General features: G+C 41.2%; 1 protein-coding gene across 4 annotated transcripts in view; it reads left to right on the top strand.

Moving 5' to 3' along the window:
* shpk (sedoheptulokinase) overlaps window positions 1–21,555 on the top strand; it is a 61,751-nt gene extending 40,196 nt beyond the window's left edge. Inside the window, exons 8-10 of one of the 4 annotated variants that reach the window (XR_005634087.1) lie at window positions 1,139–1,563; window positions 1,767–1,869; window positions 20,282–21,555. Coding sequence is in view for 1 of the 4 variants with exons in the window: in XM_039756545.1 (XP_039612479.1) it covers window positions 1,139–1,563 (425 nt within the window). In the remaining 3 variants the exon portion in view is untranslated. Of the gene's footprint in view, window positions 1–1,138; window positions 3,734–20,281 lie in introns of those variants that run through there. The other 3 variants (XR_005634088.1, XR_005634089.1, XM_039756545.1) reach the window with 3 other exon arrangements.
* The last annotated feature ends 4,236 nt before the right edge of the window (window positions 21,556–25,791 follow it).

Genomic DNA, 25,791 nt, shown 5'->3' with positions numbered 1-25,791 from the left:
ATATTGTTACCTTTGGGTGGGAGGCTCAGACACAACTTCACTGACAACTGCCTTGGTTTCAAACACAAGTGAATATCTTAAACAGGCTTCTTCCTCTTTCACAATCCACAAAGCAATGCAATCATTTTCTTTCTTTTTTACCTCCCCTCTACTCCTCCCCAGGCAAGCATTGCCATTCTCATCTCCAGACTCCAACTAGCCTGGGTGATATGGAGCAGCTTCAATATGCCAGACCTGAGAATTCCTCCAGTGCCACCATATTACACACAGGAAGCACTTCTGGGACAGGCTGAGCCTCCTTAAAACAAGGAATCCTCCTCCCCACTGCTCCCTTTGGTAGCTCTCAAGAAACCAAACATCCCCACCCATTGAGGCTAGAAATCTCATCTAGCCCTGCAGGGGTACATAAAAGAAATCCACTTGAAGGATATTTCCACCTGTAGTATTAGGGGAGCACATGGCTTCTTCCCTCAATTCAACCATTATAAAGGCTTCTTGGCCAGGTAAAGAACCATCTATTGCAGCCAGATTGCCAGCCAATCTATGTCCTGTGTGACAATATAAAACAGTTAATTCATCAATTGCTTAATGTTATTGAGGTCAATAATGGGAAAGTTTCTGCACATTAGCCAGTTTTGGAAATATGAGAATCTGAGCCTTCTCCACTCAAGATCAGAGGGAAATCTCATCTTCCAGGCCAACCAGCACAGTGTACTCATCTCACAGCAAAATACTTTGTAATGAAGTTAACACGCACACAAGGCAGCTCAGTGCATGTGGGCTCCAGCAGCAGTATACTTGTTGACAAAAGCTCACTTGCATGACTTTGTTCAGGGTCACATTGGATTAAATGTGACTGGATGCCAAATTTGTGGTGTAAAAAACAAAACAAAAACTGTTATAGCAAAAAAAAAAAAAAAATCTGATAAAAAAATAGAATAAACATGATGCTTATCCCAACTTTCACTTTGTGAGAAAACAACAATTTAACTGAAGGCTCATTTGAGAGCTGATGCAGATACTGCATTTATTTATATGCCTCTCATTAATTTTTGTTACAGGAAGTTTGAAATTGTACATGTCATAATATATACAGACTATCTAACCATATATGCATTTTTGTCCTACTCTTTTTCAGGTTTGGAAGTTAATGAATCTTCAATCTATTCCTTGTTGAGTGAAGCTGCTTTAAATCAAAGCAGGTCAGATCTTACAATTTGGCCAACAATATTTGGTGAGAGGCATGACACAAAACGTCTTGGCTCAGTGTGTAACATATCCACTGGAAACATATCACTGGGTCACGTGGGCCGAGCACTTTGCCATGGAGTGGTTCAAAATTTGGTGGCAATGTTGCCACCTACACTGCTTCTGCAATCAGGGGTGCAGAGGATCTTGGGAACAGGAAATGCCTTATCCAGAAATGAAGTTCTGAAGCAGGAAATCGAAAAGACATTCCCTCTACCTGTGCAATATTGTAATTCGGTGGATTCAGCTGTAGGGGTAGCTATGATATTTGATGATGGAGTGGTTGCAACCCACCTTGACCAAACTGTTCAATAAGTGAGTTAACTTTTGCTTTCGATTATATTAAAGAAGATATAAAAATATCTAAATTGTCATTAATAAAATTATATAGATAAAAATCTATATGGTTAATTATGATTACCTGGTTTATACAAAACTTTTTGTACACATCTTATTGTGCTTGTTACGTCAATGGTTTGTCCTTTCTTGTGAATTGACTGATTACAGTTCTTATATAGGCCTTAAAGGAAAATTGTCATGCTGAAGATGGAAGTCATTTGTAGCAACCAAGCTCTGCTGCAAAGACTGAGAGGCGTCAGTTGGAATACTGCTGTCAGGAAGGTACATTTTTCATTTAGATTTTTATATTGCTTATTTCTGTCTTCTTGCTGGGCAAGTACATCAAGATTAGTTATTAAAGCACTAGCATTAGTTTTACCCCATGTCTTCCCAAAATATTTGCTTTCAGCTTTATATATAGAAATACACTTTGTATGGATTCATTTGCCAGTAATTTGCTTAACCTAAACCTAGACACAGAGATAATGTATAAAAAACATTTTATTACATATCCCAAATTTGAAAAGTGCCAGTTTACTTTGTTGTTCGGTCAAGCTTTTTTATTTCACAAATCCAGAAAGGCAGTACAGGGCACTTTATTAATCACATATAAGGGGTGATGCAAAATATCAACTTATAAATTGGAACAAGCAGAAAACAAAGCCTAGCTGCCCAAACAAGTCTAGCCATTCACCAATTTTCCACAATCTGAATACCTCATTGCCTTAAGTGCCAAAACACTCTCTTTAACTAAAAATTCAAAAACCATCTAGATCACTCCCTACTTCTGATTTACTGGGTGACTCCGAACTAGCAAATGAACCTGCCTGAGTCTCAACAGAAAAAATAACATATGTGACCAGAGGAGAGCTATTCAATCAACCAAGAGAACCACTCTTTTATTTTACTCTCCATCCCTGAGTCTTGAAATGTGTTTACAATTTATAATTTCAAAAGATTCAATAAAAATAACCTTAGCCAGGCATACCGACAGCCAGTTAATGAACGTGACTTCAAAAAACAAGTCCAGTAGTTCTTTTTTAAATTATCAAGTTATTCAGTTCATTATGTTTAAGGACCCATAGAAGTGTTTCCTTTGACCCCACAGTTTAGTTTCTGGCCACATTAACTCCCTGTCAGTTGAGCCCCTAACCTAACTCACATTCCACTAATGGGAAGCATCCTTTAAACATGTGTTTTCTTTCTGCAAAAAATACTAAGGGGACATAGAGACAATTGAAATCCCAAAGAGAAAATAAAATTGTATGGCATCAATGGGAGTAGGCAAAGCCTAAGTTAAGTTTTAGAGGTTTATTATTTTCTTCCACTGTTCAACTTTATTTATTTGCCACTGCTGTTCATTACTATTTCTCGTGGAACCCCAGTTAAGAAAAACTGCTCTAGACTGTCTGACATCCATAATATGGCACAGGGTCGTATCTGTTCTGTGTGAGAAACCTCTGCTCCTACCCAGCAGTTTTCATGTGTTTTCCTGACATTTATGTTTTCCTTAACCTGTTCCATACTTCAGTTTTCAATGACTAGTTACTTTTGGTGAATCTTTCAAATATTAGATTGGATTGGATTCGATTAGATAGATTTTATTATTGCCAAGGTCAAATGTGTTATACAAACCAACCTCCTTTTATTTATGCACTCTGCCACTAAGTACAGCTTTCCAGCTACTATTGTAAATTTCCTGTTCTGAAGTAAGGATGGCAAATTTGGGCAAATGTACATGTGAGGCAAGTTGCAGGCTTTTGAAATAATATTAAAGCTTGGCTTTTTTATAATGTTCTCTGACCCTCTGTGAGCCCTCCCAGTCCGGGATGATATAAATATACCATAGAACATAATCTGCAGTTTACTGACAATCATTTATTCATTGTGCCAAGTCTCTCAATTTCTGGAAGCTTTGTCCAGACTTGGTCAGTTGGCCACTTTGTCTGTTGATGATTTTAGTGTTGTTTGTATTCATGTCTGACAGACTAATTTCAGTTTACTTGTTCATTCACGCGGTTCGATTTTCTGTTGTGCTGTGTCAGATCAGCCTCATCTGACCTTCTGAACAAGCTGTCATAAAATAGTGAACTTCAACCTCTTGCATCTTGCAGAAACTCTGAAAGATATTAAGAAATTCAGCTTTGAAGATAAGATTTTTTTTTTACTTGTCCTTGAGTAAATAAAAAAGAATGTGAAGAATCTACAAGATAATAGTGATTGATTTGTTTGTTTTTCCTTGGCTGAGTAATTCAAATGAAACATAGAAAGCATGGAAAAGTAAAATCTGCCAGGCTTAGGTTCAGAGCTGTTAACTTGGGGGTGGGAAATAAAGGCCTTGTGGCTCACTGAAGGGAATGGTGGCTGTCAAAATATGAAGTAACCTCCTGTTCCGAATCATCCTAGTCTGCTGTTTTGTGTACAGAGTGAAGAGTATCTTTGACTAACATTTATTTGAGCTAACTTTATAGTCAATTATAGAAAAAAGGTTGAATGGTCGTTTTATAAATAGCCATTTGAGTAGTGTACTGGGTAAGAATGCATTTTAAAATTATCGTTAGTGAATCATTACCATTTTCAGAGCCTGCTTGTTTAAATTCATGGTCATGGAAAGCATTGGGTGTAAGTCAAAGACAAACCCAGGATGAAGCACTAGTTCCTAGCTTTCGTTACAACTAACACATACATTTAATTAAAATAATGAAGTGCTTATTGATTACTACTATTATCTATGCTGAATTTCATAAGAAAACTTTCACAGCACATCAGTAAATAAAGTTCTTATTCGATAGTCTTTTTATGCTTGCTACTTTAGTGAGTTCCTCAGCACAATGTCACTCCATGCTCAGCGTGCTCATTTACTGTGCTTCATCCTTGTCCTATTTATTGAGGTCCTAAATAGTTTCTAAATGAGAGATAAAATTCCAGAGGGCAAGATGTTTTGAGCCCTGTGGCTAAGAAACCAAAGAGCTTGCTGTCCCAGAACTGGAATGGCTAAGTAAAAACAAAATGTTATTTTATTTGATTTATCTTACTGTTTCTATAAAGATGATTTCACATTGACTTTTTCCAATATGCACAGCACTCTGAAAAGCACAATCTAAAGACTCCATTAACATGATGAATTTTCTGAAGGGTCTCCACTCTCACAGTGTAGCATGTACTCTTTTGTCTGTTCGTGATAACCTTTTTGCCACTGGTGCCCATTAACTCAATGCTTAGCACTTTAACACTTCAGTAACAGGAAGAAGCAATGTATTCTGCATAACCACTGTAGTTATCTCCCAAGCTAGTAATTCTACACTCTCCGCTGCTATAAATTTAACTGTTAGTTCATCCTTTTGTCCTGCATAGACACAAGATTTTTTTTTTTAGACTTGAAAGATTAAAGCTGTGGTGGCATATGACAGTGACAGCCTAAAGGCAGGCACTATTTAGTTTGGGAGGAAGGCCCAAATGTGACCTGGAAGAGAAACGTTTGGTGAACAAGCAAGCAGACAAGAACTGAGGAAAAAGACTAGACAGAGGTCAGAAACACTGGGAAGATCAGAGACAAACTCAACAAGGAAACAATGAGATAATTCCACCACTTGTTTACATGGGAGCATAGCCAAAAGTATTGGCAAGGAGATCGAGACTCTGCCATCCAAGGAAGGGAGTGAGGAATCCATGATGCAGTCATCATTACTACCTGTTTGGCTGCTCTGTGTCTAGCCAATGATACTCGTACATCTGAGTTCTCTCGTAACCAACTGGTAGTATTTGACAATACCTCACTTCAGTTGATTTTCAGTAAGCACTGCTTCAGATGTGGTGAAATGCATATGAAGTAAATCATTAACCTCTAGCCAAACCCCCTCCCCAGAACACTGATATCAGGCACATATCTGTCATTTGAACATTGACTTCAGTGTGAACAATCTATTATAGACATTGAAACCCAGTAAAAACTCTCTGAACAGGCTGCACATGCATACATGCAAACAGTGGTTAAATTTTTACTTTCTGTAAATTTAAGTGCCATCGAGGTGACCCTCCTGTCTAAATGCATAGACCAGATGTGGGTAGAGGTGAGTCTATCTTTGTCTAGTCAGTATGTGTTAGCCTTTCACATGAGCTCTAGTTCATTCCCCACCAGTACATTGAATATCCATATTGTACAAACAAGTTTCCAATGCATTCTGTACCTGTCCCACATGAGGCCATCATCCTGTGACTCTTTGCACTTAATGCCCATTTTACCCTTGTGGGCAATGAGTTCAAACAGAGGATCTAAATGGCTTACTTAAGGTGCACCCAACCAGGCTAAATGTGCTACTCCTCTACCAGGTGCTCACTTGAAACAACTTCCTTCATGGTTGGATCATCCTGGTGTTCCTTTTTCTTGCTTGTTTTTTATTCAGACATCACAAAAGTATGCTGATTGTCCATCTATTCTAATTGAATCATTTTGCCAGGGCTTACAAAACTCATGACACAGTACCTGAAAAGATCACAAGTCATTCCATTATACCTTGTATAGTTGCCCTACACAGCATCTGAGCTCCCTTAAAGTCTTTCATCCTGTAAGTCTATCACATCAGAGTTTTAGCACCATACATACAGTCAAAGTAAAAAGTATGTGAACCCTTTGGAATTATCAGGTTTACTGCATGAATTGGTCATACAAAGTGATCTGATCTTCATCCAAGTCACAGGTACTGATATATACAATGAGCTTAAGCCAATGACACACAAAAAATTCTACTCTTTCATGTCTTTATTTTACAAACGCATTCAACGTTCAAAAAATTAAGTGAACCTTGGGATTTAATAACTGTTTGTCCCTCCTTTGGCAGCAATGACCTCAACCAAGCACTTCCTGTTACTGCAGATCAGATCTGCACATCGCGTGGGGGGAATTTGAGCCCATTCTTCCCAGCAGAATTGTCTTAACTCTTCCAAATTCTTTGTCTTCTGTGTATGGCTCTCTTCAAGTCATTCTACAGCATCTCAATAGGATTGAGATCTGGGCTCTGACTGGGCCACTCCAAAAGGTGGAATTTGTTCTTCTGAAGTCATTGTGCTGTGGATTTGTTGCGATGTTTGGGGTCATTGTCCTGTTGCATCACCCAGCCTCTTCTGAGCTTAAGTTGACAGACAGACATCCTCACATTATCTTAGAGAATTTGTTGATAAACTTGTAAATTCATTTCCCCTCAATGATGGCAAGCTGTCCAGGCCCAAATCATGATGTTCCCTCCACCATGTAGGGATGATGTTGATGTGCAGTGCCCTTTTTACGCCAGATGAAGTTCTCCTTGTTCTTCCCAAATAGTTCAATTTTGGTTTCACACAGGACACACACAAACACACCCAGCACACACTGGGGCCAATTTAGAATCGCCAATCCACCTAGCCTTCATGTCTTTGGACTGTGGGAGGAAACCGGAGCACCCAGAGGAAACCCACGCAGACACGGGGAGAACATGCAAACTCCACTCAGGGAGGACCCGGGAAGTGAACCCGGGTCTCTTAACTGCAAGGCAGCAGAGCTACCACTGTGCCACCCCCATCTGGATATGCTTCTTGTCAAAAGCTCAAACTCAAACTTTATAGTGTTTGTTATCAATCAAAGTCATTCTAGGCCACACCTCTGAACTCGTTTCATTAAATGGACTCCAGGTGTGCTAAATTCTGACTGCATTGAGCTTTTTAAAAAGTCATTAGCTTAGGGTTCACTTACTTTTTCCAACCTTCAATTTCACAGTTTGAATGATTTTTTCAAAATGGTCAAAAATTCTCTGACAATCTGTGTATCTTTAGTTATATAAATAATGTTTGTTCATTATTGTTACTGATATGAAGAAATGACCATGTTTTATATGGGAATTAGACATAAATATAGATAATTCCTAGGGGTTCACTTACTTTGACTGTATGTTGCGCACTGATTTTTATGCTAGAAGAAGGTTCCATTTTGGTGAAACTTGACCTCAGTCTAAACCCCTGTCTTGTACTCGCTTCTAACAACCAAATACATCCCTCACATTTCTGACACATAATAACATCAACACGATTCTGAATAGCAGAGTAGTTAGTTCCAGTTTGTTATGATAAAATACCAAACTGAAGGATAAAGTTGTTACTGTTATGCAAGATGATTGCAAGAGTCTACACGGATGTGCTCACACAATGAGACCTTCTTCAGGTCAAGGTTGTTGTTTTTTTTTTTACCATTTGTGTTAAGTATTTTTTGGATTTTCTTCAGCACTTTATTTTCCTGCTATCAGAATAAACCAAGTGTAAAGCAACATGACATTCTGATGTATAATATACAAGAGTATACAATAGAAATGGAATAAGTCTCAAGATTTTACACTCAAGTCCAAGTTTAAGTCCCAGGTCTTGATGGGCAAGGGTCAAGTAAAGTCACTAGTTACGACAAGTATATCTTGAGTCATGTCTCAGGTCAACACAGACAAGTCTCGAGTCTTAAACTTCAAGTCCCAAACAAGTCAGAATTCATTGTTCACCAAATTTAATGTCATTTTTTTAGACCATTAATTACTTCTAAACATGTACTGTATTACATATATTATTATAGTTTTCAAACTATTCATTTCTTGTTAAAACAAGGAAAGCAGCTTTTTTTAATGTTTCCATTTTCTGACGAGCTGCGGTGGGTTGGCACCCTGCCCAGGATTGGTTCCTGCCTTGTGCCCTGTGTTGGCTGGGATTGGCTCCAGCAGGCCCACGTGACCCTGTATTCGGATTCAGCGGGTTAGAAAATGGATGGATGGATTTTCTGACAAGTTCATTTTTAATGAATTGCCACCATGTCATGTTAGCAAGGTTGGACATATCATGGACATCTGTTTGTCCTTTTTTTAATAAAGCTGAGATCTCGGTTTGAGCAAAGATGTCTTCTAACCTAAAGGCAGCCCAAAATCTGCCTAAAGGCGTTAGAAATCAGTCCAATTAAAACAATAGAAGCAAAAAAAAATGTACACCAAAAAACCAGTACATGGTGGGTGTATAAACAAGTCTGCCTTTTTTGTAACACATTCAGAGTTCATTTAACACTGGCGACTTTACTAAGTGGTACTCAAATTGCATAGTGGAAAGGGCTGTCCTTAAAAGTCCTGCCAGTGCATTAAACACTTTGTTCACATCTTGCTCACTGTACACACATACATATTAATATACATTAAGTTATAACATAAATATGGCTGTAAAAACAAAGATTTTTTTCCTTTACTCACTTTTTTTAAATATACCAAAATACTGGCAGTTTTTGGCACTTATTACAAACTTTTATTTTGCTTTATTTGTTATATTCTTTTGTTTCCTTCTTTCCGTTTTGGTTAGCTCTCATATTTGTCATTAATAACTCTTCAAATTCTTTCTTTCTTTCTTTCTTTCTTTCTTTCTTTCTTTCTTTCTCTACAATATTGCTGTTTTCCTCTTCTGCATCAGCAAGAGCTATCTATGTATGTACAGTGAGGTTGTCATTTGAGGCAGCGTGTTTGTTTTCTTACACATGTGCTTGAACACATATTATATTTTCTCCTGCAGTCTTTCTCATCTGTTGCACCACCTCACCTTAGTACCTGTGTGCTGTTTTTTTTCCTCTAGTTTGACAATGCATGTATAAACGTCATACAGACTAAAGCTCAGAGCAGTCCCAAAACCATGCCCACCACAACGTTTTATGACTGCTACAGTTTTCACTATTCAAAAGCAGGTCACGTTGACATTAGGTGTATTTGGTGTTGCATGTATTTTAAGTTTCCAGATATATCTTATAAGAGTCCCTAAAAAACTATGCTCCACCTAATCGATATTTTTACCCATTGAATGTTTTCTAACTAACCCAATTTGGTGGAAAAAAAAATCAATCAGCAGTTAGAGTCTCAAGAAAAGTCAATTAAAATAAAGGGAAATAGTTAATTAGCAGCAAAAACTGGTCACTAATTAAGAAAATGGTTAGAATGAAAACTTGTAACCACAGTAGCTCTCCAGGACTGGAGTTGGAGACCGCTGCTATAGCTTTTTCTTAACATTTTATTTACATGGCTACTTACTTCTGCATTAACCCATTCAACAGATCATGCACACACTTTACAAAGAGTGAAAGGCTCATTACATCTCTGTATACGTATTATGCACCCTAAGTTGAATGTTTAACACACAGCTTTTATTACACGCCTTTCACTATCTCTATTGTTCAGAATAGCCAGGAGGTCAGTGCAGACTGAGGTTACAGTAGCCTGTTACATGAACGTCTTCAAAAATGTATGTGAAAATTTGTGATAAAGCCACAGCTATAATCACTTTGACAGCTGATGTACTAACAGTATAATGTCAATGGCTCATAGAACACATGTGAGAAAAAGACCTCTTTATTAGAACACCAAGATCAGTACCTTTAGCATGCTTTAGGTTGACAGTTTTATTAGCAATATTTTCGTATTGCAACCCCTAACGGGACCAGCCAAAAAAAGAAGAAGTTGTTAATTTTTTTATTTTTTGCACCATAGGCCCCATCTCATGTTACCTAACATGCTTGTAAGTGTTGCCATTGTGATGAAGAATTCTCCCATATCAATATTATTCATGAATTGTGTCGCACATAGAATTTTCAGTGTATTCTTGCTCTTTCAGTACTTTGTTGTTGTTGCTGTTTTGCATCTGCTATCATTTTGCCCAAAATGGAGTATCACAACATTGTGATGAAGATAGCTGTATGTGCAGCAAACAATGCACCAGTTACAATCATAAGAGGTACTGTGTCCTGCAAGTTCGTATTTCTGTAATCCCATTTTAATAAGACTTCCGATTTATTTATGTATTCATTTGTTTACTTACTTACCTATTTATTTATTGTACTAGTTTTATGAATCTTATTGCAGTGAATCTGATGGAGTACAACTGAGTCCTCCAGTACCAAAACGAATCAATATTAGTCCCCCTTCTAATCATCAATTTATAATTCAGCAAAGTTGTAATTGTCAATTCTGTTTATGAAACAATGTATGCTCTTCATCAGGAGTGCCCGAGGCGTAGATCGGAAAGGTAGTGCAGATAGATCACGTTGCATTCAAAATATTTTTTTTTAAACATTAGTCTATCTTTAAGTTGCAAATGGGCAAACATTCGCCACGGTGCCCTCATCAGTTGCGAGACCAACCACAAGCGTTACCTGGTAGGTGACCACCCATACAATCAGATTGTGATTCAGACTACGAATGCCATGAATGTAATTACCCCGATCTACATGCTGTCAAATAAACGAACCACACGCTGTGGCTTAGCCTCTGAAACTGACGTCCAAGATTCAATCCCCGAGAGGGGGTGCAGTGGGTGTGTACCCCTGATGATCCCAGAAGTAGGGCAAAACACATGTTGCGTACTTTTTGCATTATTTGACAGTAAACTATGCAACCACCCATGTAATCAGATTGTGATTCAGACTACGGACGCCATATATATATATATATATATATATATATATATATACCCTCCTTGAACCATCACCTTATCGTGGTGGAGGGGTTTGCGTGTCCCAATGATCCTAGGAGCTATGTTGTCCGGGGCTTTATGCCCCTGGTAGGCCCACCCAAGGCAAACTGGTCCTAGATGAGGGATGAGACAAAGAACGGTTCAGCAAACCTCCAATGAAGAATAAAAACTGTAGACGACGTTTTCCCTTGCCCGGACGCGGGTCACCGGGGCCCCCCCTCTAGAGCCAGGCCTGGGGGTGGGGCTCGATGGCGAGCGCCTGGTGGCCGGGCCTGCACCCATGGATTTCGGCCGGGCACAGCCTGAAGAGGTAACGGGTCCTACTTCCCATGGGCTCACCACCTATGGGAGGGGCCAAGGAGGTCAGGTGCAGTGTGAGTTGGGTGGTGGCCGGAGGCGGGGACCTTGGCGGTCTGATCCTCGGCTACAGAAACTGGCTCTTGGGACGTGGAATGTCACCTCTCTGAAGGGGAAGGAGCCTGAGCTAGTGTGCGAGGTTGAGAGGTTCCGACTTGGAGCCTGTGTGTTGGGGTTTACCCCGGTGGACGAGAGGGTGGCCTCCCTCCACCCTCGGGTGGGGGGAAGGGTCCTGACTGTTGTTTGTGCGTATGTGCCGAACAGTTGTTTGGAGTATCCACCCTTTTTGGAGTCTCTGGAGGGGTGCTAGAGGGCATACCTTCTGGGATTCCCTCGTTTTGCTGGGAGACTTCAATGCCCACGTGAGCAATGACAGTGAGACCTGGAAGGGCGTGATTGGGAGGAATGGCCCCCCCGATCTGAACCCGAGCGGTGTTTTGTTATTGGACTTCTGTGCTCGCCACGGATTGTCCATAACGAACACCATGTTCAAGCATAAGGGTGTTCATATGTGCACTTGGCACCAGGATACCCTAGGCCTCAGTTCGATGATCGACTTTGTGGTTGTGTCGTCGGACTTGCGCCATATGTCTTGGACACTCGGGTGAAGAGAGGGGTGGAGCTGTCAACTGATCACCACCTGGTGGTGAGTTGGCTTCGATGGTGGGGAAGATGCCGGTCAGACCTGGTAGGCCCAAACGTGTTGTGAGGGTCTGCTGGGAACGGCTGGCAGAGTCCCCTGTCAGAAGTAGCTTCAACTCCCACCTCGCAGAACTTCAACCACGCCCCGAGGGAGGTGGGGAACATTGAGTCCGGATGGGCCTCTATTGTTGAGGCGGCTGACCGGAGCTGTGGCCCTAAGGTGGTCGGTGCCTGTCGGGCGGCAATCCCCAACCCGCTGGTGGACACCGCGGTGAGGGATGCCGTCAAGCTGAAGAAGGACCTTTTGTCCTGTGGGTCTCTGGAGGCAGCTGATAGGTACCGCAGGCCAAGCGGAATGTGGCTTCGTTGTTGCTGAGGCAAAACGCGGGCATGGGAGGAGTTTGGAGAGGCCATGGAGAATGACCTTCGGACGGCTTCGAGGAGATTCTGGTCCACCGTCCAGCGTCTCAGGAGGGGAAGCAGTGCAGTGTCAACACCGTATATGGTGGGGATGGTGCGCTGCTGACCTCGACTCGGGCGTTGTGGGTGGTGGGGAGTACTTCAAGACCTCCTCAATCCCACTAACATGCCTTCCACGAGGAAGCAGAGCCTGGGGACTCTGAGGTGGGCTCTCCCATCTCTGGGACTGAAGTCACCGAGGTGGTCAAAAACTCCTTGGTGGCAGGGCCCCGGGGTGGATGAGATACCGAGTTCCTTAAGGCTCTGGATGTTGTAGGACTGTCTTGGTTGACACGCCTCTGCAACATCGCATGGACATCGGGACAGTGCCTCTGGATTGGCAGACGGGGTGGTGGTCCCCTCTTTAAAAGGGGACCGGAGGGTGTGTTCCAACTATAGAGGGATCACACTCCTCAGCCTCCCTGGAAAAGTCTATTCGGGGTTCTGGAGAGGAGGGTCCGCCGGATAGTCGAACCTCGGATTCAGGAGGAACAGTGTGGTTTTCGCCCTGGTCGCTGAACAGTGGACCAGCTCTTCACCCTTAGCAGATCCTGAGGGTGCATGGGAGTTTGCCCAACCAGTCTACATGTGTTTTGTGGACTTGGAAAAAGCGCTCAACCGTGTCCCTCGGGGAATCCTGTGGGGGATGCTCCGGGAGTATGGGGTACCGGACCCCTGATAAGAGCTGTTCAGGTCCTGTACAACCGTGTCAGAGCTTGGTCCGCATTGCCGCAGTAAGTCGAGCCCGCTTCCAGTGAGAGTTGGACTCGCCAGGGCTGCCCTTTGTCACCGATTCTGTTCATAACTTTTATGGACAGAATTTCTAGGCAGCCAGGGTGTTGAAGGGGTCCGTTTGGTGGACTCAGGATTGGGTCACTGCTTTTGCAGATGATGTTGTCCTGTTTGCTTCATCAGGCCGTGATCTTCAGCTCTCTCTGGAGCGGTTCGCAGCTGAGTGTGAAGCGGCTGGGATGAGAATCAGCACCTCCAAATCGAGACCATGGTCCTCAGCCGAAAAGGGTGGAGTGCCCTCTCAGGGTTGGGGAGAGATCCTGCCCCAAGTGGAGGAGTTCAAGTATCTGGGGTCTTGTTCACGAGTGAGGGAAGAATGGATTGTGAGATTGACAGACGGATCGGTGCGGCATCCGCAGTGATGCGGCTCTGCATCGGTCTGTCATGGTGAAAAAAGAGCTGAGCCGTAAGGCAAAGCTCTCAATTTACCAGTCGATCTACGTTCCTACCCTCACCTATGGTCATGGGCTATGGGTAGTGACCGAAAGAACGAGATCACGAATACAAGCAGGGTGTCTGGGCTTTCCCTTAAAGATAGGGTGAGGAGCTCAGTCATCCGGGAGGGGCTCAGAGTAGAGCCGCTGCTCCTCCGCATCGAGAGGAGTCAGATGAGGTGGCTCGGGCATCTGATCAGGATGCCTCCTGGACGCCTCCCTGGTGAGGTGTTCCGGCACGCCCAACCGGGAGGAGGCCCGGGGAAGACCCAGGACACGCTGGAGGGACTATGTCTCCCGGCTGGCCTGGGAACGCCTTTGGGATTCTCCCGAAGAGCTGGAAGAAGTGGCCGGGAGAGGGAAGTCTGGGCTTCTCTGCTTAACCTACTACCCCCGCGACCCGAACTCGGATAAGCGGAAGAGGATGGATGGATGGACGGATTGATAGATATATATATATATATATATATTGTGGCAGTAGGGGGCGCTAGTGCTCCCTTGAACCCTCAGGTACAACTCCAGACACCAGGTAAAAGTCCAAGACTCTTTATTTTGGTTCACAGTGCACCAAGCACCTTCCACACTACTCATATATCAATAAACTAACACAATAACCACTCCTCCTCGCCCAGACACTTTGCTCCTCTCCCACCCAGCACAGCTCAGTGTCTGGACTGAGGCACCGCCCTTATAGCCCTGACCCGAGGTGTTCCTGTCCCAACAGTCCACAGTTCCTTATTCCTTCCGGTCAGGGCAACAGTCCTTTCTTCAACCCGAGCACGCGCTCCTTCCTGTCACATGACCGTGACGTACTCCCGGGTTATTGGGCACACAAGAGCCCATGAGCCCCCCTACAGCGACTCCCGGTGGTCCCCAAGGTATCCAGCAGGGCTGTGTAAAAACACTACATAGTCCATAAGGCCCTGCTGGAACTCGGGGCATGATCCTGCTGTCGGGAGAGCTCCTCCTGGCAGCCTGGGGGTGCGTACCGGCATGGGAAGCCAGCAGTCCTCCACAATATATATTATTTTTAATGTAGGTAGATCATTTCGACTTGTCATTTTAAAAGTAGCTCGCAAGCCAAAAAAGTGTGGGCACCCTTGCTCTGCATTCACTGGCCATGTAAACTCATGCTTTTATTACTACCATTTCCTGCTATACCATTCATTATTAATTTAACGGTTTTCTTTCTGTTAAAAATGAAACGGAAGAATGATCAGAAGGCACCTATATCCCTTTCCAAGTCTCCTTCTTATAAAAGGACACTTAGGATTAGATTGCAGCAATAGAGGAGTTTAATCCGACTCTATGATAAAAGCAGTTCCAGCAAACAGATAAACAGATACCTGGGAGAAAAATAAAGCGCCTTATTTTTTTCTTTTAATTTCATTTTTAGAAAACACTTTTAAAAAGTAAAGGGTTCCAAATGCTGCCATGTTGTTTTTATTGATCACTAACCGATTAGTGGTTGTTATTGTTCATTTTCTAAAATGGTTACATCAATTTGTTATATGTGAAACTTATTTCTAAGCCTGGTTTTTGTTGAAATTTATTTGTATTTGTTATGAAGAGTGCCTTTCTAATGGTGTTTCTTCTGAAAGATATTGCATAAAGTAAATTTTAGATTGATTTTTTATAGTCAACTTATTCCACAATTTCTGAGTAGACAGTGTATTGAAAGATAGACACAATTGTGGTAATTTTTAAAACAGAGAAACAAAAAAATGTACAGAAATTTTTATATACTAAATAAAAAATTAATATCTACACATGGAAGAACTTAATAGATAAAAATTGTACTTTGGAAATCTTTCTATTAATAAATGAACAATATGTAAAAGATAAATAGCAGGAAAACATGACTTATTTAAATGAGTTCATTTCTAATCATTATTGATTTATATATACATAAAATTTTGCCTAAACCTCTAAATTGGACTGAGTGGGCCTGAGAACAGCTGGATGGAAAAACAATTCTGAAATATGATCAAAAGCTTGTGTTACATATAGTAGTTTAATCACTTTAATGTACGTTCCTTGCATAAGCATTCTTTTGGTGTACATTTTACAAGTTTCTTTGCACTTCATGTTTCCAACAAAATTGTTTACAACTTTTTATGAATAACTTTGGCCTTTTTTACATTTATTTAAATTTTTTCTAGGTTGTGTTTGTTACAGATGTTTAATATGAAGGGCAGCACAGAACAGTGTGTCCAATTGCAAGACTTTGAATAAATCTTGATGCTTTTCTTGAGTTTAGAAATATAGTGAAAAGAAAGCTGTTTAGAGTTTACATCATAAACCCGAAACTCAATTCCTCCAGGGCACATTGCCACTCCAGATGCTTTCCTTCATAGTAGTCAGTTACTGTTGCCTCATTTTAGTTAACTGGCTATTTCAGGTCAGTCTGTCAGTTATTACCCAACCCGCTATATCCTAACACAGGGTCACGGGGGTCCGCTGGAGCCAATCCCAGACAGCATAGGGCGCAAAGCACGAACAAATCTCGGGCAGGGCGCCAGCCCACCGCAGCTATTTCAGGTTCCAGACACTAACCTCCATATTTTTTCATGAACAAGCCAGTAGTTAACATTAAGTACTTGTTCCATTCTGGACATTAGCTTTGTCAAATCACATGCAGAAGCAGCTGCCTAACCCTTTGTTCAAGATAGAAATCTTTCTGCTAAAGTTAGGAACAGCCCCTCTATTCTACTGCAAGCAGTGCTGTTTTTGGTGATATTATCTGAACTAATGTCTCAACTAACAGTTAACTCCCTTCTTGTACACAGAACTTCCAGATGGCTACAGTACTGACCTGCTTCAGGTTAAAAGCATTTGGGTGATATTCTTTGAAAAAGAAAAATAATATTAGAAGTGGTAATTATATGCAGACCCAGAAAGCAGGCCTTTCAGACCTACAAAGCTTGCAAATCGTATTCACCAAATTCATCCCAATGTATGTCAGGTTGAGTTTTAAAGGTCCCTTAAGTCTTACTGTCCACTGCAGTGCTTTGTAATTTATTTTATGTTAACATTTACTTATTTGGCTGACACCTTTATCCAAGGCGACTCACAACATTTATGGTACAATTGGTTACATTTCTTATGATAGGCAGGTCAAATGACTTACTGAGAGTCACACAGTGTCAGTAGCAGGATTTGAACGCACAACCTCAGGGTTTGAAGTCCAAAGTCTTAACCACTAAATCACACTGCCTGCCTGTGTGTCCAAGGTTCTCTGTATCAAGAACATTTTATAAAGTTTGTGCAAATTTTCACTTAATAAGTTTGTCCCTGTGCTCCTGAAAAATTAATTTAAAACAACAAACGGGATCCATTGTACTGATTCCCTTCATAATTTTAAACACTTGATAATGTTGCCTCTTATTCTCTGCTTAAAATTAAAAATTAACAAGGATTCAGAAATTCAGATGCAGCCACCCAACCCCAACCAAATCACCCAGCTTTCCTAAAGTAAATGGCTCAAGTGCAGCACTGTTAACACTTATTCTATACTTCATCCAATAACAAAGGTATAACTCAGAGTTGAGCTGACTCCTCTGCAGAGACTGCTTTGTTGCCCAGATAGAAATTCATTATACAACAACAACAACATTTATTTATATAGCACATTTTCATACAAATAATGTAGCTCAAAGTGCTTTACATGATGAAGAAAAGAGAAATAAAAGACAAGGTAAGAATTAGAATAAGTCAACATTAATTAACATAGAATACGAGTAAGGTCCGATGGCCAGGGAGGCCAGAAAAAACAAAGAAAACTCCAGACGGCTGGAGAGAAAAAATAAAATCTGCAGGGGTTCCAGGCCACGGGACCGCCCAGACCCCTCTGGGCATTCTACCTAACATAAATGAAACAGTCCTTTTTGTATTTAGGGTTCTCTTGGAAGGGCTGCATGATGATGGTCATGCAGACTTCTGGTTTTTAATCCATCAATGTAGGAACATCACGGTGCTTTGATTAGGTGGTGATGGCGCAGATCGCCACCACAGAAAACTGGGAAAAAGAAACAGAAGAGAGAGTAGGGGTCAGCACGGATTTTAGAGCCATCATGAATAGTTATTATAATGAATTGAATATACAGAGCATCAGGATTTAACTAAAATGAAGTTATGAGAAAGCCATGTTAAAGTAATGTGTTTTCAGCAGTTTTTTAAAGTGCTCCACCATATCAGCCTGGCGAATTCCTATTGGCAGGCTATTCCAGATTTTAGGTGCATAACAGCAGAAGGCCACCTCGCCACTTCTTTTAAGTTTTGCTCTTAGAATTCTAAGGAGACACTCATTTGGGGATCTAAGGTTACGATTTGGAATATCGCGTCAGACATTCCGAAATATAAGATGGAGCGAGATTATTTAAGGCTTTATAAACCATAAGCAGTATTTTAAAGTCAATTCTGAATGACACAGGTAACCAGTGTAGTGACATCAAAACTGGAGAAATGTGCTCGGATTTTCTTTTCCTAGTTAGGATTCTAGCAGCTGCATTCTGCACTCGTTGCAAACGATTTATGTTTTTTTTGGATAGTCCTGAGAGGAGTGCGTTACAGTAATCTAGACGACTGAAAACAAAAGCGTGAACTAATTTCTCAGCATCTTTCAATGATATAAGAGATCTAACTTTTGCAATGTTTTTTTAAGTGAAAAAATGCTGTCCTAGTGATCTGATTAATATGCGATTTAAAATTCAGGTTACAGTCAACAGTTACCCCTAAATTCTTTACCTCTGTCTTGACTGTAAATCCTAATGCATCAAGTTTATTTCTAATAATCTCATTGCCTCCATTATTGCCAATCACTAAAATTTCTGTTTTCTCTTTATTTAGCTTGAGAAAATTACTATTCATCCATTCAGAAACACAAGTAAGACATTGTGTTAGTAAATTAACAGCGTATGGGTCATCAGGTGCAATAGATAAATACAACTGTGTGTCATCAGCATAGCTATAGTAACTCACGTTGTGCCCTGAGATAATCTGACCTAACAGAAGCATGTAGATCGAAAAGAGCAGCGGACCCAGGATAGAGCCTTGTGGAACACCATATAGGATATCATGTGTCTTTTAGGCTTATAACCACAAACTGAATTCTGTGATTGACAAAATAAGGCACATATAAGCAGGCACTGAATCAGTAACTGGAATTGACTTTGATCAAATCAACAAAGGTTACTCCTTCCTTCAAAACTAACTGCATGCATCTCATCTGTCTGTTTGTGGAACTGAAAACTGATGACCTGCTGCCTTTAGGGGAGCTGAAAGCTGACGAGTCGCTCTCTTAGGAATGAGAACCCAACCTACTCTCTGCAGATCAAAAAGCTCACAAACCTTCTTTCACCTAGAAGCTACTCTCCATAAAGTCTTAGGGCTGGTTGCCCTGAACTAACTCTAAGATCAACTCTGTCAAACAGAGCTCTCTGCTAGAGACTGGGCTTTCTCTGAGACGCCTGAGAAGCAGTTCATCACATGCACTCTTGTGCCAGAAAGAGTAACGCTTTTCATTATAAAGCTGCGTAGGACATAGCAAAGAGCCTAACAACAAGCCAAGGAAGGCAACATCACACTACACCGTGAATAAAGCACCATGTATCAAAAACGAAGAGTGCACTTCAGTATAAGAAAAGTCCTCCATTTCAGTAACAACACTCAACTCCACACAACATCAGATATCGTCCTTTAAGTATTGTATGTTTATCTGTACCAAGATGAATTAGAGCTCCAAATTTCTAGTAGACAGCCAACCTCTTCTGTGTTCTTGTCTGTCTTACCTATCTTGCATCCTGTATTTTATGTCTCCATAGATACAATTTTCATATTTCTGTATTCTTTGTGTTTATGAACAATTGTATTATATTTCTTTAAACAAGTATGTTTCAGTTACCTCAATTTAAGTCTAACACTCAGAAGCGCCCTTCCCTGAAAGGTAAGGAAAATAAATAAAGTGGTAACTTAACCAAATTATTTAATGAATTTCTGGTATTGCCAAATGCAAAACTGATAATTAACTAACTGATTAACATTAATCAATCTGTACTCCTTTTCAGATCACTACACACTTTCCTACATTTCTTTGGCATCCCTAGTTGGGCCATGAAACAGAGATACCCCACTAATTTCCTATGTAGGACTTTTTGTAATATGGAGCTTAACATGGCTCACAGTACTCAAGATGAGTATAACCTCCCATGACTTGTACTTTAAACATCATGGTATATAACCTAATATTCCATTTCCTTCTTGATTGCTTCTTTATACAGTAGAAAGTGACAAGTCCACTATGACTGCTAGGTCCTTCTTATAAAGCCAATGTCACATTACATGGCTTCTGTTCATAGGGTATGTCAGATCTGCAAACTGCTATCACTGATCACGTCACTTATGTCACACACGTGCACATGGGGGGCAGTCAATGGGCTTAACTAAAAGTAAAACGCTGGGTCAGGGGTTGACAAAGTGCACTAATGTCTTTTCTCCCTCCTCTGCAGATCACCCAAAGGAAAGACCAGCTAAACGCCAACCAGGTTCCACTTCCATCTCCAGACTATGCCTTCTTACTGACCCCACTTCCACCTGTACCCTGCTGGACCCTCCTCTTCCTTTTCACTGCCTCGCCTATAAAACCAGTCCCATTTTGGATTCTGTCCTTTAAGACTACTCTGCGGAGAACCACAGTTTGCTTCATAGCATTATTCACAATATACGGGGTGGAACCCCCAACCTTTCTCTTGTTTTGTGTCTCTTTTCCACTAGTTAAACGACTGTAAATTGTTGCCCATGTCACATTTACTGACTGAGTCCAAACCTTTTAGCGCAGTCATGTGCTCCCCTTTTTCTGACAGCCAATATTGTGCTGGCTCTGTACAAGGACTTTAACAGCTGCAGCGAATTCAGCAGCAACCTCAGCCCTTTTTTTCCATTTTGTCATGGCACATAAAACATGAGACATCAGACAGACAATCTTCTCTTCTGTTTGTGAGGTGCGAAGTCCATTTGTTCCTTATTCGTCGTCTCCTTCTATGTATTGCATTTCCTGATTAACATTCACTGTGTCAGTTTTCATGTAAACAGAGCCCAGCCCAATGACTAAAGACAAAATCAAACCTGTTTTATTTTGTAGCAACTTACAGACTAGTTTGACAGTTTTGCTGCACATCACATTAGGCGACCTGCTTCATAGGATCGCACTGCCATCTCCCTCTGACTCGCTAAGATTATATAAGTAAAAGCTACAACTAAAAATGACTGGAAAAGTCACCTAATGTGATATAGCCTTGAGACATACTTTCAAGTTTCATTCATCCCATGTATTTAAATCTTTTTTTTTAATTTCTACATGTAATACCTAACATTTACTTACATAAATTTAGTTTGCCACAAATATTTGCAATCCTGTATTCTGCCCCTGCATCCTTTGTAACCCTAATTCTACATTATCAGCCCATCTACCTGGTTTGGTGTCATCAGCAAATATAAAAAGTTTGTTTTGGTTTTTTTTTTACTTGTCCAGATTGTGTATGTATAATAGTAGGAGCAGCAGCCCCAGCACCGATCTCTGGGGACACTTTTGATACCATCTAATTCTGAAGAAGTATTTTGCACTTGAGGAATAATCAGCCCAGCTACAGACAGGCACAGACTCATAATGTCCCAAGACACACATTTATTTACAGTTCTTCCTTTACAGCACCACGCAACGCACAAATTACCAACAGTACTCCAGTCACTACCATAAACTCACAGTCCTTTCCTCTCTTCTCCTTCTTCTCCATTCTTCTGCTGCCTCGCCTCCTCTCCTCTCCTCTGCCTCCTGACTCTGGCTTCTCAAATGGAGTGAGGCAGACCCTTTTATGTTGCATTTCGTTGTGCTCCAGGTGCACCCTGATGAACTTCCTACAGCACTTCCTGGTGTGATGAAGTGCTGTATGAGCACCTGGAAGCATTCCAGATGCGCTCGGATTCTCTTCTGGCAGCACTTCCCATTGTGGCGGAAATGTTGCAGTCCAAGGCTCTGGGATTGTCCAGGTGCCCCCTTGTGGTGGCTATGGGCCCCTACAGGTTTGAGCTTTCATGCTCCAAGCCTGTCACCACAATGTAATGTTGGGGGGCTGCCCTCTTGTGCCCCAGGGGAGATATTGCCTCTCTCCCGGCCCTTCTGTTCTCCAGGCGTCCACCACACACTATAATCTTTTTCTTCCAAAGACTGGACAGTAAAAAAAGTGCTGGGCATGACTTACAGTTTTCGTAAATGTATTGACGGTGATTATGGCCACGTAGCTCCAGCAAACTCAGTTTGCATCTTGAGCTGGTCACTTTGTAGAGTTTGCACATTTTTCTTGTACATATGAATGTTTATCTCTCAGTACTCTAGTTTTCCTGTGCATGTTAGACTAGTTAGTGGCCTGATTGTAAGAGAGTGCATGTGGATCAATGTGACCTCCAATGGTATGATGTCCTGGCTCCTCTCATCTCTTAACTGGATTAATAAAATACAGGAAATAGATGAATGTAAGTATGCATCCATAATAAACTAGACTGTTTTTGCATTATTTCAGTACATTTCAGAACAACCACCAAGAACATACAGTACTGTGAAGGCCTTCAAGGAATAAACAAAATACATTCATGTCTAAAAACTATAACCGGCAAGCAATATACAGACTCATAACAATGATCATAGTTATCCATATATAAATTGAATCCAGAAGTAGAAGTAATGTGGAACTCTGGTTTGGCAAAGAATGCCAATGACCTTAACTGAAATGTTGCTACATAATGGAGAAACTGATGCAAACAGTCCAAAAATATCAACAAGTTGAAACAATTCTGCAAAGGGGAAGTAGACAAAAAAGCCTTGATCAGTTACTGAAAATGTGAAGTTGAAGTCATTAGTTATAAAACAGATGCCATAACTTACCAAACCTAACATTTCAAGTATTGTGAAAGTGTAAACGTGTCTTATAAAATCAAAAAACCACAAGCCATTCATCATTCTTTAAGGCATTGGTGCCTTCAAATGTTTAAAAATTATAAGCTCTTGAGCACAGCTTTTCAAACTTGCCTCTGCATCTGGCTTCAGTGCTATGGGATAGTCTCCACCCACCTGTGGCACTCAATCGTGTAGACGTTATCGTAATTTGTATGTATATTTTGAGGTGTATATTGCAGATTTCTGTTTTGTTTTGTCCATTCTTCATTATTCACCTGGTTTAACTCTTAAGACACTTCTAAGCTCATATAATTATCCATCCATTATCCAACCTGCTATATCCTAACTACAGGGTCACGGGGGGTCTGCTGGAGCCAATCCCAGCCAACATAGGGTGCTGTGCAAGGCAGGAAACAAACCCCGGGCAGGGCACCAGGCAACCGCAGTCACTGCGTATTTTCCCCCCTCACAATAATCCTCAAATGCAGTGTCCCATTACACACAGAGGGAAGTTGACATTAGGACCTACTTGTTTAAAAGCTAACTCATGCCAGAACTGTTTATCCAACCGAGGAATAAGTTATGATATGATTGCCCCCATATTTATATTGTTACTTCTTATGATGTATTTGATGTGATGAATGATGTCACATGATGAAACTTACCACATCACTGAAACAAATAATGCCCTGGTAAATAAAAATAAATCTTTTCCAGACAAATCCAAATGATAACAATAACTTCAAAACAGAATCTGCTGTGTAAAAAATCATAAAGTAACTCAAAATATACGTGACAATTGTAATAATTGCTACACATTAAATTAAGTGGTATTAAGAATATGTGTATGTAAAAATGATTTTTTACCTTTGTATATTTTAACTAATTATGGTACAGCTTAACCTTAGGGACACAAGTCCTGGCTCAATGTTAGTTTCTATTGTTTTCTGCACCTTTGTCTGCTCTTCTGTTTCTTGTTTGGCACAATTTGCATACAATTAAAGGAGCAAAATTTACAGTATAAAAGTGCACTTAAATGTACATAATAAAAAGGACACTTGAGTATTAAAACTATTGCAAACACATAAAGCTTCATATATATAAGTCCCAAATAAGACAAATATAAAGTGAATTGTTATTAAAACATGTGGCCTCATGGTTGCTTTGCAAAATAAGCTATGTAATGAAAGATTCTAACTTTATTGAGTAACTACAACCGTAAGTCAGCCCTAACCTTAACAATGTATAAGAAATGCCCAGTGGTGTGACAATTTCAAAGTTTCAGGTTGGCTTTCAACTCAGGAGTATTCTGCTTGGGGTTTGCCTTCCACTCTCATGTGAATGTGGTGTTTCCTGTAGTTCCCTCACTAATTCTTTAATATGCAGTGAAACAAACTGAGGACCCAAAATGAACTTTAGTGTATATATGAGTGTGCTTTGAGCCAGGGTAAGGTTACTACAATGACTCCTTAAAAATCTTGTAGCTTCCTGTGATCTTCCAATGGAATTGGCAGGTTCAGCAAGCAGATGACCTGATAGATGTTTGCCACAGCGGATCATCTTCTTCCATATCTTTTTGTCCTCTGTATCTTGTTCTGTTACACCCATCACCTGCATGTCTTCTGTCACCACATCCATAAACCTTCTCTTAGGCCTTCCTCTTTTCCTCTTCCCTGGCAGCTCTATCCTTAACATCCATCTCCCAATATACTCAGCATCTCTCCTCTGCACATGTCCAAACCAACGCAATCTCGCCTCTCTGACTTTGTCTCCCAACTGTCCAACTTGAGCTGACCCTCTAATCTACTCATTTCTAATCTTGTCCATCCTCGTCACACCGAATGCAAATCTTAGCATCTTTAACTCTGCTACCTCCAGCTCTGTCTCCTGCTTTCTGGTCAGTGCCACCGTCTCCAACTCACTGTCAGCTAATATGTATATATTTTCATTCTGCTATCTATTAGAAGACTGCCAGAAAAAGAGGACTTTCCTTTTGATCAATTGTGTATTTTTTTATTAATTAGAATTTTGGAACACAAAGGATTCCACAGTGCTGTAGCCACTGTTTCTGTACATCTCGATGGACTTAGATTTCATTTTTACCAAGGTCACTTTCTGTGTGGGATTGCATGTTCTCACTGTGTCTGTATAGGTTTCCTCCCACTCCCCAGGAAACATGTAGGTTTCTTTGACTGGCAGCTCTAAATTATTCCAATGCATGTGTTTGTGTAGGAGTCTCTTGCAATGGATGCCAGATTGGCTTCTAACTTGCACCTGTGAGCCACTAGGGGGCGTATTGCCACCCTAACCCAGACACAGACAGGCAGGAGACAGGTTTTGCCACACTCCACATGTTTATTTACAGTTTTACCAGTCCACAATACCAGTACACACAATGCAACACACCAACAGCATTCAGTCACTTCTTGCTGCCAGTCCTTCTTCCTCCACTCATCTTCATGCTTTGTCCTCTCCTCCCGACTCTGGCCACTTATGGAATGAGGCGGCTCCTTTTTATAGGGAACCTAGATGGACTCCAGGTGCCTAATGAGCTGTTTCCAGCCACATTTCCGGGTGTGGCGGAAGCTTAACCAAGTAAGGCCCTGGAAAGGTCCATGCGCCCCCTTGTGGTGGCCACGGGTTCCAACAGGGTTGAGCCCCCATGCTTATAACCCGTGGCCCCACTGGAAACCAAGGGGGCTATCCTCTATTGGCCCAGGGAAGAAACTGTCCCAACAATCCTCTTTCCCCCAGTCCTTCCACACTTTGGGCATCCTGGCCGGGCAAGGGGCCCAGCCATCTGCCACACACCCAATGCATACACTGTCACCCACTGACCATGAATTGGACAAAGGGTATAGAAAATTTACAGATGGATGAATATAAATCACACTTTCCATCAAGTTAGTGTAGGAATACATCCATCCATTATCCAAACTTCTATATCCTAACTACATGGTCATGGGGGTCTGCTGGAGCCAATCCCAGCCAACACAGGACACACACACACACACACATCCACACACCAAGTCCACACTAGGGACAATTTAGAATTGCCAGTGCACCTAA

This window comes from Polypterus senegalus, chromosome 6 (assembly GCF_016835505.1).
Source record: "Polypterus senegalus isolate Bchr_013 chromosome 6, ASM1683550v1, whole genome shotgun sequence".
NCBI classification, from domain to species: domain Eukaryota; kingdom Metazoa; phylum Chordata; class Cladistia; order Polypteriformes; family Polypteridae; genus Polypterus; species Polypterus senegalus.
This window is presented reverse-complemented; position numbering and strand designations above follow the sequence as displayed.